The 20,223-nt window shown below is 52.3% G+C and overlaps 2 protein-coding genes across 2 annotated transcripts; one reads left to right on the top strand and one right to left on the bottom strand.

The window, feature by feature from the left end:
- Positions 1-1,308: 1,308 nt before the first annotated feature.
- On the bottom strand, positions 1,309-12,338 carry COPE (COPI coat complex subunit epsilon). The gene is made up of 10 exons (XM_080929113.1): positions 11,971-12,338; positions 8,565-8,627; positions 7,530-7,630; positions 6,720-6,872; positions 5,525-5,578; positions 4,980-5,061; positions 3,337-3,492; positions 2,272-2,340; positions 1,544-1,618; positions 1,309-1,450 (listed from the first exon to the last, which is right to left on the bottom strand). The coding sequence occupies exons 1-10, from the start codon at positions 12,094-12,096 to the stop codon at positions 1,403-1,405; spliced, it is 927 nt and encodes a 308-aa protein (XP_080785239.1). The 5' UTR covers positions 12,097-12,338; the 3' UTR covers positions 1,309-1,402.
- A 103-nt stretch (positions 12,339-12,441) lies between these two features.
- On the top strand, positions 12,442-20,160 carry DDX49 (DEAD-box helicase 49; the record flags this gene model as incomplete). Its single annotated transcript, XM_080928317.1, has 13 exons — positions 12,442-12,567; positions 13,604-13,727; positions 15,872-15,957; positions 16,040-16,161; positions 16,647-16,834; positions 16,923-17,063; positions 17,437-17,512; positions 18,195-18,271; positions 18,362-18,459; positions 18,965-19,039; positions 19,638-19,726; positions 19,806-19,877; positions 19,981-20,160. Exons 1-13 carry the CDS (start codon positions 12,453-12,455, stop codon positions 20,158-20,160), a joined length of 1,443 nt encoding a protein of 480 aa, XP_080784443.1. The 5' UTR covers positions 12,442-12,452.
- Between the last annotated feature and the right edge of the window lie 63 nt (positions 20,161-20,223).

The raw sequence follows: 20,223 nt of genomic DNA, 5'->3' as shown, positions 1-20,223 counted from the left end.
AAGGGACGAGTCCAGGGGCGACAGATATCTACGGCCTTCCTCCATCAGTATGTAAAACCTGTGTGTCTGTGTGCACATATGCCACATGAGTATACATGCTCACGGGACTGGAAGGCACATCCATGGATGGGGAGCTACAGGCTGCTGTTGGCTGCTGGCTTCAGAACCCCAGTCCTCTGCAAAGCAGTGCATGTGAACACTGACACCCCCCACCCAGCCCTGCCACACTGACCATTTAAAAAGACATAGTCACTTGGTGTATTTTTTCTGTCTGGTGCCCAGAGGCAAGAAGGACATCAGATCCCTTGGGAACTAGAGTTACAGACAACTGAGCCTGAACAGTCTGCAAGGGCAGCCAGTGCTCACCACCCCTCCAACCCCTGCTGTTTAGTTCTGAGACAGGATCTTTCACTGACCAGGTGGGCAATGAGTCCCACTCCAGCCCTCAACCCCGGGGACAGACTTGAGCTATCTGTGCCCTTGGCTTGGACTGTCCTGAGTCTAGGGAAGGCCCACTACTGAGTGTGTCTGAGGGTCCCATGTGGCTGGAGATGGCAGTGAACACAACCCCCCCACGGCTCCCTCAGAGTGCACAACTACTCAAGTGTTCTGGACCGGGAACCCCTGTGGGTGAGGGGCTCTTGTTCTTTCTCCTGACAGTTGGAGGTGACAGGCTAGGGGCTGGGGCCCTTCCCAGTCCCTCCTGGCAAATTCTGGTGCCATCTGGCAAACACAGTGCCCATCTGCAAGTGAAGAAGCCCATGCAGCCTGAGTTTCTTCTTGGCCGTGTAGGTGGGATGCCTGCCAATGAGGTGTGGGGTGATGTGTGCTGTAGGTCCATGACCAGGGCTCCCTAATGGATCCCATGCTAGGCTGATACTGTCCCCTTCTGCCACAGGGCCAAGTGTCAGTGGCTGCACTGCAGTGGCATCTGAGCTGGTGTCTGACGATACCCCAGCAGTTAAGGTGAGGTCACAAGCACGACCAGAGGCCCAGAGCCAGCACAGGGCTCACAGCCCTCCTTCCTGTCCAGTGGGACCCTACCTGTTTGGGACTCCTCACTGAAGTGGCTCTGTGCCCATCATGTGCAAAGTGGCAGCACAGACAACAGGCCTAGGGTCCTAGACTTGAGCAGCAGCATCCTTCACTGATGGCTGCTTTGATGGGCCTGTACCTCAGTTTCCCTGGATGCCAACTGAGGCTAACCGGGGATGGAGGGACAGAGGGAGGTAGGGGACCATGTGGGGTACCCTGAAGCAGGACTTTCCTCCAAGCCCCACCTGTGTCAGAATGAGTGCCTGGTGGGTATCAGGCAGAGGCGATGAATAGACTTTATTGGCAGACAAGGAAGAGAGGAGAGCATCCCGTGGCACACAGCTGGGGTTACCAAGGCCTCTCCACCTCAGGCACTGGGCGCATACTGCAGTGCCAGGCGATCAAAATCGTTCTCCTACAGTGGGAGATGGGACACAGCGTGAGACAGCACAGCCTTCTCCCTCTCATCAGGAACCTATCCCCATCCCTAGAAAACCGTTCCGTTCACCTTGGCCTGGTACTCCTTGATGAAGGGGTGGGTCCTGTGTGCATCCTTCAACTGTGACAAGTATCGGTTTGTCACCTGAGGAGAGTGGGGTGGAATTAGTTGGCCAGATATGGGAATCCAAAAGCCATGCTACCGTGCAGGATAGGGTGGGAGTTAGGGAGGGACCCTGATCCTCACCGCCCACCCCAGAGCCAGTGTATGCTTAAGGAATCCTGGCCTCACACCCCCAGATAGCCACAGGTGTGCAGCAGAGGCTCCAGGGAGGCCTGGCCAGGACGGAGAGACTGGCTGATGTCTTTGAGCTGACATGTCCTAGATTCTAAGACAGAGGTTTTCAACTTCCTACTGCTGTGACCCTTTAATTCAGTTCCTCATGTGCTGACCGCAACCACATTTTCTTTGCTACTTTCAGCATTTCAATTGTAATGTACTCATTTGATGTGCAGGTATGTGAAAGGCTCATGTAACCTTCAGGTTGAGAGCCACTGTCCTAGGACCTAAAGCAAGGCAGCGCCAGCCCAGCCCTGTCTACACAGCAGTGAGGACACCGTCTGTCCTCCACAGGACAGCAAAAGATGCTGGCGCAGGGCTCAGCAAGCTGCATCCTGTTACCTATGCAGGAAGCTGACCAGCCTCCTCTTCCCTCCTTCTCACTGGTCTCTGCCCACCCTGTCTCTGTCCTCACCACCATCCTGAAGGGGCTGAGCCTGAGTCACATTACAGCCTACCTCAGGGGGCTTGCCCAGGTGCTGTGACAGTACTATGAGGTTGATGAGGGTCTCAGGGTGGCCGCTGTCCTGGAAAAAGATGGAGAATAGGCAGTCAGCAGAACCCAAGCCCTGAACCCACAGACCAACACCTGACTGAGGCCAGAAAGAGCCAGCCTAAGCTACCATAAGGAAGGTAGATGGCACCAGGCTGTCCCAGATTTTTCACCATGCACTCTGCAAGGCAGAGGGACCAGGGCCTTGTGCTTCCTGCTCAGTCTGGCCTGGGTCTGTCTTCCTAGCTGGGGGGGGGGCACCGAGTTCCCTTGCTGTACACTAAACTGCTGGTTAATTGTGAAGTTGCCCCCCCCACCCCCAAAATTACACTACCAGCCTTTCTCCACTAAGGGATGGCAGGCCAGCGTTAGGTGAGGGTTGGGGACAAGCAAACGGGAAACAACTAGTTGTGCCAAGTCCCACAAAAGTGCTTTTGTGTTTAAAATTCCCCAAAGCCTGTGGCCACAGCGTCTGTGCTGACCACCTGCTGGGCATGGCCACTGTCCTAATGATGGACCTGGGTTGCAAGAGCCTGGTGTAGGCCAGCAGTAAGCGCAGACTTCCCTTGTGGGAGCTCACTCCATATGACTTTCTTAGTTTTGGGCTTCAAACTCATAATCATCCTGTTGTAAATTCCTAAGTGCAATGGTGACAGGCTTCCCCACAGTCCTTCCTTAAGACATCTCAGAGCCCTACACACATGAGGAACAGGCAATGCCTGTGTCCTCCTAAGGACAGTCCAGGACAAGCCTCAGCCCTCAATTTGGTGTGTAGCCTTGACAATCCTGGAACTTACTCTGTAGACCAGGCTGGCCTCGAACTCAGAGATCTACCTGCCTCTGCCTTCCAAGTGTAGGGATCAAAGCCACGTGCCACCATGCCTGGCTATGCCTCTTTAATTTCAAGTCAGCCCATCACTCCAGCACTCTGGCCACCAAGTACAAGGATTGCAGGGTGGAGGGTTTCCAATGGTTTGGGGTATAATGGTATGCTGGGATGCCCATGATTGCCACGGTGTGCCCCACCCACCTTGTCCAGCGCCTCTTGCAGAACGCCCTCCGCAGTCTCCCAGCGGCCTTGTGCCGAGTGGCAGGCTGCCTGGCCGTTGAGCAGCAGCAATGTGGGTGAGCACTTGTCGGCCAGCTCCTGGAATATGTAGTAGGCTTCCTGCAGCTTCTCACCACCCTGTGGGGACAACTATGTCAACTGCTGGCCACCTGCTGGCCCGACACCCTCTCTGACGCAGCCCAGGGCGAGTCACTCTCTAGACCAGCTCAGGCCCACCTCCCTTCCAGCAGAGAACCCTGAATAGAGGGTGTGAGACACACAACGGGCCACACATCCCTCCTGCCATACTGCCTGCTCTAACACTGCTAAGATGCTGTGGAAAAGGGATGTGGTGTTTGTGCTGAGACCATAGGGACACTGAGTCTCAAAGCAGTAAAAAGCAGTGGGACCTGTCAGGGCAGGCCTGTAACTCCAGCTGCTCTGAGGGTGAGGCAGGACAGAAGTTCAAGCCTTGGCTGGTGAGGCGACTCAGCAGGTAACGGTGCTCGCTGCCAGACCTGAACACCAGAGCTCCACCCCTCTGCACATGCACGTCTCATCCTAGGAAACTAATGTATGCACAGTCCAAGCCCTGCCTGCCTACAGAGTAAACTCAAGGCCACCACATGGAACCTTATGAAGTGCTATCTAAAATAAAAATTAACATTCTTTTTGGCTTTTTGAGACAGGGCTTTTCTGTGTAGTCCTGCTGTCCTGGAACTCACTATGTGGACCAGGCTGTTTTTTTTTACTCAAAAAGATCTACTTGCCTCTGTCTCCTGAGTGCTGGGATTGAAGGTGTGCACCTCTACCATCTGGCTCAATAATTTTAAATTTAAAAAAAGGTCAGGGAGTTGAAGATGGGTAAGCAACCACTCTGTAACCGGACCAGGAATTGACACCCCCTTTTGGCCTCTTTAAGTACTGCATGCATATGCACAAATCAATCTTTAAGAGGGGCAGGGCATGGGGTACACGCCTGTATCCCAGTACTAGGACAATAGAAGCAGGAAGACAAGAAATTCTAAAACAGCCTTAGCCACGTGGCCAATCAGATGATACCCCGGGCTATGTGACACTTGTTTTTAAAACAAAATAAAATCCTTCCAAGTTAAGTGTACATAAGTTAATTCTGACTGGGTGTAGTTAAGTGCACATTACTTGCCAGGCCCAAGCGAGAAAGACCTTGCATACTGTGCCAGTCCCATAAAGAAAGAAAAACAAAAACTCAAACTGAAAATAAGTAAGTACACCTCCAGAAAACCTAAGGTCATTACCACCCAAGAGGAGGAGCACTAGAGAGGCCAGAGCTGGGCTCTCCTGTAAAGGCTTATGGACAAAAGAGCTCAGAAAGGAGGCCAAGCCCAGGAACCAGAACAAGGCAGCTGGCAGGAGTCAGGCAGTGTGAGCCCGTTAAAGGAGCCCTGAGAGCTGAACAGAGCCACTCCAAATCTAGGAGACACAGAGAGCTGCCTGGCTTGGACCACTCCCTCCAAGAGCCTCTTCTAGAGTCTGCAGGACTCTGCCATTATGCTTAGGGTGAGGCCTGGTTGAACAGAGAGTTACAGCCACCGGAGTGACACTTCTTAGTTCCTACCGGACTCCCCGATTCCTGTGGAGCTTACCACAGCCAGGTTGACCCAAGCAGTGGCTAGCTGGGTGAGGGTGGCGTCTTCATCTTGCTCCTGCATCCTCTTCAGCTCCTTCCTGGGACATTGGAAGCCAGGCACTGAGTGGCCTGGGGGGCCAGAGCCTAAAGATAGACCCTGACACACTCTCCTACTAGTCTGTGTCCAGCTGATATGGAGAAGGCATGTCTGGCCCTCCTGTTGCCCGGTATGGTATAGATTCAGAGAGATGCTACCCGGGGACAGAGATCAGCTGTGTGGAACTGCCTATGATAAGCTCCGAGCCTGCCACAGCCTAGGGAGCTGCTACTCCATCACCAACAACCCCTATCCCATCTCCCAATATTGTGATAGAACCTGGCTTCCCACATGTCCTGTGCAGAGCCTCCCAGCATCCTACAGGGCAGTGTCCACCCACAGCATGACAGAGGGAAGCAGGCAGAGCCCCCACACCTTTGTTTCCAGCCAAGGACCCCAGGGAGAGGCTAGGTAAGGGAGGTGTGTCACTTGTATGGGGCACTGTGGTCCTGGCTGTGGCTCACCGGGCTAGGTCCAGCCTGTCCAGCTTGAGGAGGATCTGAATCGTCATGGCCGTGCTGTGGACAGGGCAGAGACAGTGGTTGGCAGGCACCTGGCCTTGCCAAGAGAAACACCTCTACTTTTCCAGTGGGATGACAGGGTTTGTAGGGCAGACTTGCCGGTAGAGCCCTGCTGCCTGCACTCCTCTTGCAGGCCAAACAGAGGAGCCCGCCCTGCCCTGCCTCTGTGTGGGGCAACAACACAGAGACACTGCTTGACACCACTGCCCTGCAGGACCTTTGCCTGCCGTCATCAGCCTCTGTCTCAGCTCCAGGGAGGACAGGTGACTCATGTGGCCACTCTGCCTTGCTTCCCTTCTAGACAGGCTGACCCCAGGCCCTTTAGTCACCAACTCCATTTCTTCTGCTCTTCATTTTACTTTTCCTGCAATTCCAAGCGCTCATCTGCCCTTTTCTTTCTAACAGGGTTCCATGTAGCCTAGGCTAGACTCAAATTTGAGATTAGCTGGGGGTAACCTTGAATTCCAGATATTCTCCCCTCCACCTCCAGGTTCTGGGATGGCAGGTAAATGCCCTTGCTTCCCCACGCCCACTTGAAACAAGGTCTCTCATTATGTTGCCCAGGCTAGCCTCAAAACCCTAAGGTATCTGAGAGATGGTTCAGAGGCTAAGCACTTGCTATGAAGTCTGATGCTTTGAGTTTGATCTCCAGGGTCCACATGGTGGAGAGAAACAACTCCTAAAAATTGTCTTCTGCTCTGCAGCACACACACGCACTGTTGTACATTTCTGTCCCCAAATTCAGGAGGAAAAAAATATATATGTATATACACATGTATGTGTGTATAGGCTTGACTCACCTTCCTCAGCTTTCTACGGGATGGGATTTTAGGTATCTGCCTGACCTGCTTAGCCCTACTTCCTCCTTTAATCTTTATTTTAGTAACTGTAAACTCTCTGACGATTCATACACATGTGTAACAGACTGGATCCCCTCTCACTCTCCCTCTGGGATCCTTCAGCTTGGACTTACCGAGTTCCCTTTTCTTCGATAGTTTTTGTGTGGAAGCGTGTGTGTGTGTGTGTGTGCGCGCGTGCGCTCACACATGCCCCGCAAATGTGTGGGGTCAGAGGACACCTGTGGCCCGTGGGCCCATCTTAGAGAGAACACAGAGGAAGCAGGCTCCAGGCCACTCACCACTCAAGGCCGTCGCCCTGGTGCAGGGTGCGCAGGGCCGCATCCGGATTCTGGTCATGGAGGTAGATGGAGGCGGCCATGAGCAGGAAAGTGGTATTGGTCACATCCACGCTCCTGCTCATCTCACGGTCCAGCTCCAGCACGATGCTGTCCCTATGAGATGTGGCTGCTCAGAGTGAGGCTAGGGCAGGAGTTGGCCTCATGCCTCTGAGGGATCCCATTCTTCAGGACCCAGGAGTGCACAGGGACAAGCAACAGTGGCCATCTTTACAGAGCACCGGGAAGGCCTGGCCCTCTATGGGTGCAGCCACCATTCTTATTTCTTACGCGGATGACAAAACAAGTTGGGAGCCTGGGAGTAGGGACTCCAGGCCAGCTGGAGGGTGTGACAGCAGAGCAACTGCATCAGAAGTTGTCAACTTCTAGGTGGTGGGAATCCTCAAGGCCTCTGTGCCATGGCCTTGTGCTGAGCCTATGAGCAGGCCTGGGCTTGGGAGAAGCAGGTGAGAAATGCTCTACTCTGGGTATGGCCAGCAGAGCTTTAAGGGACAGTGCTCTTGGGTCTGAGGCTTTAGGACAGAGCATGTTGAATGTCACCAGAGCCCTGTTTCTGTTCTGTGCTAGGAAGCCATATGCACGTACAGCACATTCAGCAGCGTCTGTCACCAACTCCACTGAGCAGATGAGGGAAATGGAGACATAGAAGTGAAGGGGTAGGAAGTAAGGACATCTTACCCTCTCTGCAGGTTGGAGCAGACCCTGGGCTCCAGGCTATTTGGACCTAGTGCCACCGGCCTGGCCAAGCCTTACCTCCGGTTCTCACTGGCAAGGTACTCAGCAAACATGCGTACAGCCTGGAGCTCTGGGGCCGAGGAGGGCTTGATCTCGTCCAGGACCACGCCATACTTCCTCTACGGTCACAGGTGCACATCAGTTCTTCCTACATGAAGGCTTCATATTCCCAACCCACAGCCAACATCACCAACACACTGCTCAAGCCAGTAGTGCCAAGTGCATCAGCAGCAGGCAGCAAGGTCGCCACGTCTTCCTTGCTGCTGTAGCTGGGACATGTGTCAGCAGTGTGGGGACAGAGGATGTCTGCTGTACCCCACTTTCTCCTACCTGGCAGACCTCTTCCTGACATCTATGGCTACTTCTGGAACCACCTGTCCCTTCTTGCTGTGTCTTTCTCACCCAAGCTGCTCTCAGATTTGCAGCAATTCTCCTGCCTCAGCCTTCTAAGAGCTGGGGATTATGTGTGTCACCATGCCCTGTTGAGAGTCATACCCAATTTTCTGAAGCACACAAAGCACACACCCTAGGCTGGGGCTGGTGATCCCATTCTGTGATGAGGCTGCCTAGCAGGCTCCTCTGCGGCACCTGAGTCCTGCCCTGGGCCAGAATGAGGTCACTAGAAATGTATTGTTTTGAGCAGGATTTTACTGTGTAGCCCAGGGTAGTCTCAAACTTGAGCTCCTCCTGCTTCAGGAGCCCAAGTGCTGAGATGACAGGACTGTGACATCCTGAACAGCTTGTTTTATGTGCATAATGATGAAGCCAGGCATGGTAACACAAAGCAGGTAGAAGTAGAAGAAGCAAGGGCATCCTGGGCTACATAGTGAATTCAAGGCCAGCCTGGGCTATATATAAGACGGCTGCCAAGCCTGATGACCTCAGTTCAATTCTTGGGACTTATACAATGGAAGGAGAGAATGGAGCCCGAGGTCCTCAGACCACACACACCCAAGCCTCCCCATGATGAAGCATCTTGACACAGGCCCCAGGCCTGGATGCCCACTGCTGTCCTGCAGACCTTGTGCCCTTCCCCAGGCTGCCCACACTCACCTGTGCGAGGTACGCTCTGTACAGGAAGACATCCCTCTCTACTTCTCTCTCAGGACTGGACAGCTGTGGGGAGAGGTGCCAAGTGAGGCTGGGGAGCCTTCTGGGCAGCTTGCCTGGTGGCACTCAGGCTAATGGCTCTGGGCCTTAGCTGGAATCCAGGAGGCCCAGAAGCCACAAAGGAGCCTCCACAGAAGGCTTACAGTGTGGAAAAGCCCTAATCTTATCTCAACTGATGTGAGCCCAAGAAGGCTCTGCCATCATCCCAGCTGTCACAGAGAGTAGTGCCTTATGACCACAGCAGCAGCACTGCGTGCCCCAGCCCTGCTGGGTGCTGGACAAGCCGAAATTGTTTGGCTTTGATTTTATTATTTTGGAAGTTTTGTAGACAGGCTTTCATGTAGACCAGGCTGGCCTTAAACTCACTACATAGCTGAGACAAGCTGGATCTTCTTACCTCTGCCTTCCCACATGCTAGGAGTACCAAGCCTGACTAATAAATAACTTTCAAAGGACACCCAGAGAATGACACCGTCAATATGGCCACCCTCCAGCCCCTGTGGCCCTGTGCATAAAAGAGGCGGCTTCCCCACCAATACCCTCAGGACCTTTCAGTGAGAAGTGTAAGGACAGGATAGACCTGCAGATCTGGTTGGTGGAAGCTGCAGAAGAGGCTAGCCTGTGACGCCAGCACCCAGGAGGCTGAGGCTGGAAGATTTCAGGTAGCTCAAGATCAGCCTGGACTCTAAACTCAGTGAGGCTTTCCTGGGGTAAAGCTCAGGCCTTCCCATCCCTTAAAGTCTACATTTCCGAGTGTGAAGGAGACCACAGCTTTGGAACAGTGAGGCAACTGAGAGCTGCTAGTTTTTCTGAAGCTGAAGATTTGTATGTTCTGCAGCATGGAAGTGGCTAAATGAACCGCAGAGGTGTGAGCTGAGGAGCCACAGATGACTGCGCATGCCAAGCGAGTGCAGGCCCCAGCACTTCAAAATGCCAGAGGTGGGAATGAGACAGGAGACTAGACCCACTGAAGTTTTGGGCACACAGGCCAGGCCATTCTGTGGTGAGTGGTTAGTTACCACCCTGTAGATTTATGTTGAGGTGATACATGATTGGACAGGAGAAATATAGGCAGGAAAATGTCGGGGAGCAGAAGTAGAGACAGGGGGCAGAGAAAGAAGGAGAGGGAATCAAGATGGAGTTTGAGAAGGGTGATCTGGATCCAGGTGGACTGGATTGGCATTAGGTAAATTGAATATTTTAAGGTATTTTATAGGTCTTTTATCTTATATAGAAGGGCAGTTTGTATCTTTGTTTATTGGATATAATCTTATTGTATAGAGGGTTTGTGGATTGAGAATTTAATATATAAATCTACATGAAAAGCTGTCAGGCTTTGGAGTCATGTTTGTGCTGGGCGGTGGGGGAAAGAAAACACCGGGGCAGAAACAACAAGGGCGGTAGAGTGAACCATGCCTGAGTTCTTAGAGGTGGCCTGGAGTGCCAAGTGGTGTGGGGACCACAATGGAGCCGCATCTGCAGAGTGAGACCGCGGGGGACCGATAAAAGGATAAGCCATACTTTTAATATTTACCACAACAGCACCCAGGATGGATTCTAATCATCTTCCTGCCTCAGACTCTGGAGTAGATGGGACCAAACACCCTGAGGAGCCCCTGATCACCACAGTCTAGCAACTAGCAGCTCTCATGGGGCCAGAAGTTGCAGCAGGCAGAGGCCCTGCCTCAATCCACCTATAGTTCTAGTGCCCTCCCTGAAAGGAAGGAACAGATGTGTGACCAAGCCACCTGCATGCTGTCTGAAGGTGTCCTGGGAACTCAGCTGAAGGACTAGCCTAAACTATGCGACACCCTGAGGTCCCCAGGTGGAGACTGGGGTGGCTGATATTTGAGGTGGGACTGTTGGGGGGTCTGTAGTAGGTACTAAAAGGGATGAGAGAAAGGGAACACAAGCTTCAACCGACATTGGGCGAGGATATAGGGTGTGGCTAGAGTTAAGGAGCATCTGACCAGCACACAAGAGCCTTGATGTCACCCCCAAAACCTGAAAGGCATAAGGAAAGGAAGGAAAGATGCTAGTATCACAGAGAGTCACTGAAGTCACTTGCTGGGCAAATGACTGGTGACTAAACATTTATCGTCCCGCATTTCTAAAGTTCAGAGTCCAGAATCAGGGACTTACACCTAACCACATAAGTCCTTAAAGGCAGAGACCCAGAGGAAAGTGACCAGAGGGAGACATAAGGAGTTCTAAGGATGACAAGACCCCACATCTGGTTGTTCTGAGATGGGAGAAGAACCTGGGACTAGAGAGAACCTTCTAGGAGCTAGACATCATCAGTCAATACCACTGGAAAAGCTAGAAAGTACTACCTGTCCAGAAGTTTAAGAAAACAGAGCTTTTAGCCTGGTTAGGACAAGCCTTCACACACTTTACCCTAGCCCATCACACCCTGACCATGGAATGCTAGGCTGTTTTCACACTCAAAACAGCCAGGCCCACGACCACTGCTTTCCACAGCCATTCTCCTGTCATTCCCTGGCTGCCTGCTTTGGCCTCTGTTGCCAAGACTACTGAATCTAGAAAGCCTGGAGTTCCATCAACTCCATCCCTCGCTGAGCCCAGCAGGAATGTTGGGTTTTCCACACGAGAGAAGAGAGGAATAAGTGATGGGTGATCCTGTCAATAACATAGGTGTTGCAAACACTGTTCCCATCTTTAATGGACTAAACACAAGCTGGGAAACATGGCACAGGCCTGTCATCCTGCATCTGGGAGGGCTGAGGCAAGACTGCTGAATCTAGGGACAGCCTATGTGAGACTGTTTAAAACATAAAACAAAATGGTAGAGCACTGGCATCGAGGCTGTGCTTTCCACCCCAAGTTCTGCATAAACTGGGCATGGCTGTGCACACTGTGATCCCAGCACTCTAGAGTAGAGGCACGGACATCAGGAATTCAGAGATCAATCTGTCTCTGCCTCCCAAGTACTGGGACATGAGACGTGCACCATGATGCCTGGCTTCGGACACTTAAAGAAAAAAAAAAAAAAAAAAAAAAAGAGAGGGGGATAGGGGAAGGAACGAAATAGCAAGAGGTTTTAAGATGGAGCCAGTGGCGCAAACCTGTTACCTTACCATTACCCTGACTTCAGGTCAGCCTGGGCTACAAAGTGAGCCCCTGACAACAACTAACAGAATTTTAGAAGCTGGGCACAGAGGTGCACACTTGTCATCCTAGCACTGAAGGGGTGGAGACTGAAGGCGGCGTAGGACTTCAAGGTCAGCCTCGGTTACACAGTAAGTTCAAAACAATATTTGACTTTAAGAGAAACCGAGTCACAGACCAGAACCTCAGAGCGCTGGAAGCTGCTTCGCACACTGCCCACCTTCACGCGCTGCGCCTCGTTGATACACTGCTGGTAGCTGCCGATGTAGAAAGCGTTCTTCACGTCGAATAGCTCGTCTACCTCTCCAGAGCCGCCAGAAACCGCGCCGGGAGCCGGAGGAGCCATGTCACCACACCTTTAACCGGCCTTCTTCCTGGGAGACACGTAGGCCGGAAGCAGGACCCCGCCGCCGGGAACTATGGGAAACGTAGTTCTACGAAACCAATCGGAGGCGTTGAAATAGAAACCTTGCAACGCCTCCTGAGAACTATAGTTCGGGTTCGATCCACAAGCACAAGGTTTTCAGGACCAAAACACTAAAAGGCGGTCGAAGCTGGGATTGGCTGAGGGATCTGGAGAGAGTGGCTGCGCAGTGGCTCTCCGTGATGTCACACCCAGGCCGGACTGCTCCGGGGTGGACGTGATGTAACATTCACGCGCCGGAAGTACTAATCACTAGGTTCTCTGCACCGGTCTGGAGCATGGCGGGGTTTGCTGAGCTCGGGCTGTCATCGTGGCTGGTGGAACAGTGTCGACAGCTGGGGTTGAAGCAGCCCACGCCGGTGCAGCTCGGGTGTATCCCGGCTATCCTGGAAGGTGAGTCCTCGCCTCTCTTTTAATGCCTTTCTTTGTCCCTTCTTCCTTATCCCCACTTGGGCACCACGAATCAGGGCAGCATTTGGTGTTTCACAGACCCTAACCCGCAGCATTTAGGCTGCGACTGACTCGTGTGCATTGTCACACAGGTGATGGATGGCACCTCTGAAATTTTTCGTAGTGTCCGGGCATAGGGAGAGTTCAGTGAATGACTAAAACATGGCACTAGGGGGGAAAAAAGGTAGAACTAGCTTTGACGTAGCAAACAGAAACAGGAGCCGTCAGACTCCAGGTAAAAATCAGGGCTCCGTGTTTGCGTTAGTGCTCTTCAGCCCAATTCACTCTTGCCATTAAACAGGCTTTTGTGGAGCCAGACGTGGTAACTCAGTCATCACAACACTGAGTAGGTGGAGTCAGGATCAGGAGTTCAAGTGTAGCAAGTTGCAGACCAGCCTGGGCCACTTGAAAATTTGTTTCAAACAAGCAATCATAATAATTGTTGGAGATTAGATAATAACTTGTTCAAAGGACTAGTGTAAATAAACCAGATTTTAATATTCCATTCTGCAAAAAGGGGTGCCAGCAGAGAGAAAATGCAAAAATAACTGGTGTGCTGATTTCAAGCAAGTTTTTGAAGCCTTTCCCCATATCTGGGAAATGCTGACCTTTTCTTCCATAGACCTGCAGGGCTTGTTCCCTTCCCACATTAGTCCCCATCCCATTAGTCCGCTGGGGCCCCAAGTCTTATCTAATGTTTGGGGGCTTGAAGCCGCCTGCCTTTTCTAATCATGGGCACAGTCACATAGCAGACCACCTGTAACTCTCCAAGTCTTAGAATTGTAAGACTTTGGTGCCAGCCACCAACTAGGGGAGAGAAGGGCCCAGCGCTCCCTAGCCTGTAACTCCAATGAACTGTAAGCGCACCACATACTAAAAGCAGACCAGACCCAGCTATTTCTTACAACAGTGAGTGAATTGCCCACAGGACTGATCATTGCCCTTGCTTCCTGCTGATACTGCTTTGCTGTCTGCCCAGGTCGGGACTGCTTGGGCTGTGCCAAAACAGGAAGCGGCAAGACAGCGGCCTTCGTACTTCCCATCCTGCAGAAGCTGTCTGAGGACCCTTATGGCATCTTCTGTCTGGTTCTGACACCCACCAGGTGAGCCTCCAGCACACCATCCACATGTGCTTTCTTGAAGCAAGTGCCTTGACCTTTCTGAGTTGCATTTTCCTCTTGTGTGCAGTGGGATGAGAATCACTCCTCTCTTGTAGGGATGCAGAATCAAGCAGGACTAATGGTGTGTGTGAAATGTTCCTAGGACTCAGGAGGGAGCTGGCTGCGGGGTAGCTACCAAATCTAACAGCTAGAGAAACAAAATGATATTCTTGGGCCAGCAAGATTGCTTAGCAGGCAGAGGTGTTTGCCTACAAGCCTGATGACCTAAGTTCGGTCCCCGGGGATTCACCCACAGGGTGGAAGGACAGAACTGACTTCCGAAGATTGGCCTCTGACCTCCACCAGAGTGCCACAGCATGCGTGTGCACACCCACATAAATAAATAAACATAATAAATGTGTTTAAAAGATATTGTAGGTGTATGGGCTCTGGTGTGCATAGGTTGAGAGGCTAGGGAACAGAAAGGATTGCTGTCAGAGCACCTTGAATATGAGTCTCAAATATCACACAGAAGGTGAGATAGTTTATGTGTTTACATGTGGGCCACAGGTTAACGTCAGGAGGCGTTCTACTTGATTTTTCTCAGCCTAGTAACTTGCTCTGAACCACCCGTGAACTCCTTTCTACCACCATTCATCCCCCAAGGTCTCTGTGTAGTCCTGTCTGTCCTGGAATGCACTCTGTAGACCAGGCTGGCATTGACTCACAGAGATCCTCCTGCCTTGGCCTCCTGCGTGCTGGGATTAAAGGTGGGTACCATTACACCCTGCCACAGATCAGCAGAGGGCATTAAGTCCTATTAGAGACAGTTGTGAATCACCATATGACTACTGGAAATTAAACTCAGGACCTCTGGGTTCTTAACTGTTGAGCTGTCTCTCCACCGCCATCTTATTTGGATTTTCTAGACAGGGTTTCTATGTGTAGCTATGGCTCTCTTGGAACTCATTATGTGGTCAAGGTTGGCCTCAAATTCACAGAGATCTGCCTGCTGTTGTAGGATATTTGATCACACTGTGAACCCTAAGATTGTGTTATTTACTTGTCTCTAGTTGTGGTATGGCTCAGCCTTAGTACATATCTTTAATCCTTCTGACTGAAATATAGACCCACCCTTAGTACACAGCTTTAATTCTAGTATGAGGCAGGGCGATTCAGAAGCAGAGAGACAGAGAGAAGCCAGTTTGAATCAGTGTGGAGAGGGGTTAGAGCCAGAACACCTGAATTGAAGCAGCCAGCCAGAGGTCAGAAAGCACTAGAAAGGACGTGTTTATCCAGAAGGGAGTCTCAGGCTTAGATGAGATTGTGTGGTGGCTGGAAGGTTAGCAGACAGGCAGTGAGCCTCAAAGACAACAATCAGAGCAGAAGATAAACTCTTTAAATATCAGAGTTATTTACTTATTTCACGTATGTGGGGACACTCACTGTCTCACACACTCCAGAAGAGGGCATTGGCTCCCATTACAGTTGATTGTAAGCCACCATGTGGTTGCTGGGAATTGAACTCAGGACCTCTGGAAGAACAGTCAGTGCTCTAACCACCGAGCCATCTCTCTAGCCCCAGATAAACTCTCACAAACTGCCCTTTTATAGCCTGTCTCTGCTCCCCAGTGTTGGGATTAAAGGTGTGCACCACCAACACCTAGCCACCCCATCTTATTTTTTGAGACATCATTCACTGTCTCATTAATTGTAGAATGTTTGCAATCCTCCTGCCTCAGTGCCCTTCCTCACCCCCACTGAGGTTAAAGATAGGCTACTGCACACTGAGCTTTTACAGAGAGGCCGAGCATCGAAACTCAGGTCTTCATACCTCAGCAGTGAACAGTTTGCCCTGAGATGTTTAATTGCTGTGTGTATGCATATGCCCCTGTGCTCCTGTGGTGTTCATTGTTCCAGCTGAAGGGACCAGGGCTTACCTTTCACCATGTGGGTCCTGGGGACAGAGCTCCAGCTGTGAGCGTGTATCCTACCTGCTGAGACATGTTACCAGCCTCCCTAAAATTGATTTTGAGGAGACCATCAACACTAGGGAAGTAGAGGGCCAGGAGGAACCTGGAGGAAGGGGAGGGGATGGGAGATAGGCACAGACACCCACTGATCCAGCTGGCTTTTGTCACCCACAGAGAGCTGGCCTACCAGATTGCCGAGCAGTTCCGGGTGCTGGGGAAGCCTCTGGGCCTGAAGGACTGCATCATCGTTGGTGGCATGGGTATGGGGCTGAGAGGCTGTGGTGGGTCTTGGGGTCCCTGCTCACCCCTCTCTCTGAAATCTCACCTCTCCCTCCACTTCAGACATGGTGGTGCAGGCACTGGAGCTCTCTCGGAAGCCACACGTGGTAATTGCCACCCCTGGGCGCCTGGCTGACCACCTGCGTAGTTCCAACACTTTCAACATGAAGAAAATCCGATTCCTGGTGAGCCATCTGTGCTCCTGCGTCTAGAGACTGGGCTGGGAAGCACCTTGTGTCAGTTCTCTTGTGTGTGAGACGGGTCTCCATGTAGCTCTGGCATCGGGTTCCCAGATGACCGAGCAAAGGGCTAGAAATAGACAAGGGCCAGCTGCGCATGCTCACACTCCTTCCATCCCAGCACTCAGAACGGAGGCAGAAGGATCTCTGAGGTCAAAGCCAAACTGCCCTACATAGGACAGTCAGTACTACACAGCGAGAGACCCCATCTCACACAAAACAAAGCTGATAGAGACAAGGCATGTGGGAGCTGGGCTGTCCTAGAGGACCTGCTGGAGTCTTGCAGAGTAGGTAGCCTGAACTTGAGGCTGAGGACAATGTTGAGGAACCCATTTCACAGTCTGTGAAAGGCAGGTGGGCTGTGCTTGGGGCTTTATTGAGCATTTGCAGCTCCCAGGTTGAAGATCTTTGCTCCCGCTGCTCTGATGCAGGTGATGGATGAGGCCGACAGGCTCTTGGAGCAGGGTTGCACCGACTTCACTGCAGACCTGGAGACCATTCTGGCAGCCGTTCCAGCGTGCAGGCAAACACTGCTGTTCAGTGCTACGCTGACTGACACACTCAAGGAGCTGCAGGGCCTGGCTACTAACCAGCCCTTCTTTTGGGAGGCACAGGCCACGTGAGTTCCAAAGCTGTGGGTGAGGGTTACACCGGAGAGTGGAGGCAGAAGAAGCTGAGGGTAGGTTACTCTGCCCTTCCACTTCCAGGGTTCGCACAGTGGAGCAGCTTGACCAGCGTTATCTGTTGGTGCCTGAGAAGGTAAAGGATGCCTACCTGGTTCACCTGGTCCAGACCTTCCAGGACCAGCAGGAGGACTGCTCCATCATCATCTTCACCAATACTTGCAAGTGAGTAACAGGCGCTGGCTGGAGGCTCTGGCCCACCTTCTGTCATACGAAGGTGAAGCTGGGCTCGGCCTACCCTGCTGATGCCTCTGTGACTGCCGTGACCAGGAGGCATGCAGAGTTCTTCCAGGCCTGACTGGAACAAAGATAACAGCTGTTGGCTGTCTCACCCTGAGTCAGTGTAGAGACGAGAGGACCTGTGTCCGCCATAGGAGAGGGCATGCTGGCCTCAGAGCAGCCAGCAGGCGCAGCAGGAACCAGCAGCTTAATAGCTCTATCTTGGAAGACGGTGGACCATGGTCAGGGCTGCTTCTTGTTGGTTCTCGGGAGATGTCTTGGTGGGCTGGGGTACCCACACCCACCCTTTTCTCACCAGGACCTGCCAGATCCTTTGTATGATGCTTCGAAAGTTCAACTTCCCCACGGTGGCACTGCACTCCATGATGAAGCAGGTGATGGGCCATGTGACAGCCTCTCTCTGGTCTCAAATGTCACAACTCAGTCGGTAGAGAACTTTTAGTTCAATTTTAGAGGGCTGTGATTCAGTTGGGACCCTGGTTTCCATCCCCAGCGCTGTTCAGTGGGTATAGTGGTTTATATACTGTACTCAGGAGGTGAGGCAGGAAAAACAGGAGTGTAAGGCCAGCCTTGTATACATAGGAACTCAAGACCAATTTAGGCTAATGGAGGCTCTGTCTTTGGTTTTGGTGAATTTTTGTTTTGTTTTTTGTTTGTTTTGAGGAGCTTGTTGATTTGATTTGTGGGATTATTTTGTTTATTCATTTGGTTTCATTTTGCTTTGTTTTTGGTACTTTGAGACAGGGTCTCTCTATGTAGCCCTGTTTATATTGGTGCTCTGTGTAGACCATGCTGTCCTCAAATTCACTGAGATCTGCCTGTCTCTGCTCCCCAAGTGCTGGGATTACAGGTGTGTGTTAGCACACCCAGCACAGCTCTGTCCCCCACCCCAAAATAAACCACAAAAGACATCACAGCACTGTGATGTCCCATCCTCTCCCCATGTTATCTTATTGTCCCCTTTGGCTTTGAGACCGCCTTCCTCCCCAGTCTGGTCTTACCCTGTCCCCAGGCTTGTTCCATCTGCTCACAAACCTCTCCTTGCCTATGGCACAGAAAGAGCGCTTTGCAGCCCTGGCCAGATTCAAGTCCAGCATCTATCGGATTCTTATCGCTACTGACGTGGCCTCCAGGTGAGCTGGCCTAGTGCAGCTGGGCATGGGGAGGCTGAGTGGAAGCTGTGGTCCCTATGTGAGCTCCAACTGAGTGCTCTGTACCTTCAGGGGCCTGGACATCCCCACTGTGCAGGTGGTCATCAATCACAACACCCCGGGGCTCCCCAAGATCTACATCCATCGGGTTGGCCGCACAGCCCGTGCAGGTGAGAGACACTGGAGAACTGGGGTGTATCATCCAGAAGGAAAGACTCAGTGGGAACACCTTGGCAGGACACTGCCTTACGTCCCCAGCCTGGGATGCTGATCCAGGGGCCAGGGAGGCATCTTTGATATTCCCTCATGACTGTAACCAGGAGAGACAGGATTGCTAGGACCAGACTGGACCTTTCATCCTGCCCCTGTGGGTTTGGGGAAGTCTGAGTGGGACCCTGTCTTACTAATAAGCACTGAGAAGCTGCTGTGGTTCATGGGCCCTATCAGCCAATGGTCTGCATCAGCTTGGTCAGCACTGAGGAGAGGGCAGGAGAGCAGGAGTCAGCTGGTTTCCTGTCAGCCCAGCCCCAGAAAGGCTGGTTAACTGCTGCTCCATGCCCTCCAGCTTCCCTGCTTCCCCGCTGACTTCTTGTCCCTGAGGAGGTTTCTGGAGCTGTTCAACTGGGACAATCCTCTTGATGGGGCCCAGGTTCTATAACAGATGTGTCCCCACAGGGAGGCAGGGACAGGCCATCACACTGGTGACGCAGTATGACATCCACCTGCTGCATGCCATCGAAGAGCAGATCAGTAAGTGGGTAGGGTCCAGGGTGGCTCCTGTCCAAGCCTGGGAGATAAGTTCCTTCCCTTAGCCACCCTGGGAATCCTATTCCAGTGCTCACCCAACACCCTGAAAATGTACTCTGCACACAGGGACACCAACCCTGAAGGTCCACGTGTTGTTTGGAAGTTGGCAAGGATGTGAGTTCTCAGGCAGGCCCTCCAGCCTACTCCTCCCTTACACAGCCATCCGTAGGGCTCCCTGTAGCAAGCTCTTTTTCAGTTTAACTCACAGTGGCCTGGACGACCTGTGCTCACCAAGAACCCTGCTTCAGTGTTTCAGGGAGCTGGGCTCATAGGCACCCAGATCTCACTTCATTACCTGTTTGTTTATTCATTTTATTAATTTGAGACAGATTCTTGCTCTACAGAGCTGGCCTGGAACTCAGCTGGAACAAGTGATCCCCCTGCCTCCACCTCCCAGTGCTGTAATAACAAGCATGTGCTGTCAGGCTCGGCAGCATTTTGCTTTTTTGAATATCTTCAGTCCACATTTGGTTGGATCCAGAGCTAGGGGCGAGGAGGACCAGTTGCAGTCCCAGCCTAACTCAGTACTTCCTGTCTGCAGAGCAGCAGCTGGCGGAGCTGGCAGTGGAGGAGGCCGAGGTCCTGCAAATCCTCACGCAGGTCAACGTGGTGCGCAGGGAGTGCGAGATCGTAAGTGTGGCCAGCCTGTGTGTGGAGCAGAGCTACCTGCCCTGGGCCTGACCTGACCTGTTCTCTTCCCCACCCCCAGAAACTGGAGGCTTCACATTTTGATGAAAAGAAGGAGATCAACAAGCGGAAACAGATGATCCTGGAGGGGAAGGTAGATGCTAGTGTAGGAGGGATGGGTGAGCAGGGGCAGGCATGAGTGTGGCCAGGGCAATCTCTGGGATCTGCCCAGTTACAATCGCAGCTCCCTTCCACAGGACCCAGACCTGGAGGCCAAACGAAAAGCTGAGCTAGCCAAGATCAAGCAACAGAACCGGCGCTTCAAGGAGAAAGTGGAGCAGACGCTTCGGCAGCAGAAAGCAGGGAGCACTGGCCGACAGTCACGTCCTCCCAGACCTCGGCCCCAAAAGCCAGCCCAGGCTGGGGCTCAGGACTGAATTGTAAACCTGCTGCAGGTGGCCCCTGACTTCAGTAAACACTCTTTGAATCTGTCAGTCTGA

Source organism: Micromys minutus (assembly GCF_963924665.1).
Source record: "Micromys minutus genome assembly, chromosome: 14".
Taxonomy (NCBI): Eukaryota; Metazoa; Chordata; class Mammalia; order Rodentia; family Muridae; genus Micromys; species Micromys minutus.
Note: the sequence above shows the minus strand (reverse complement) of the source record. Positions and strands in the feature narration are given on the sequence as shown.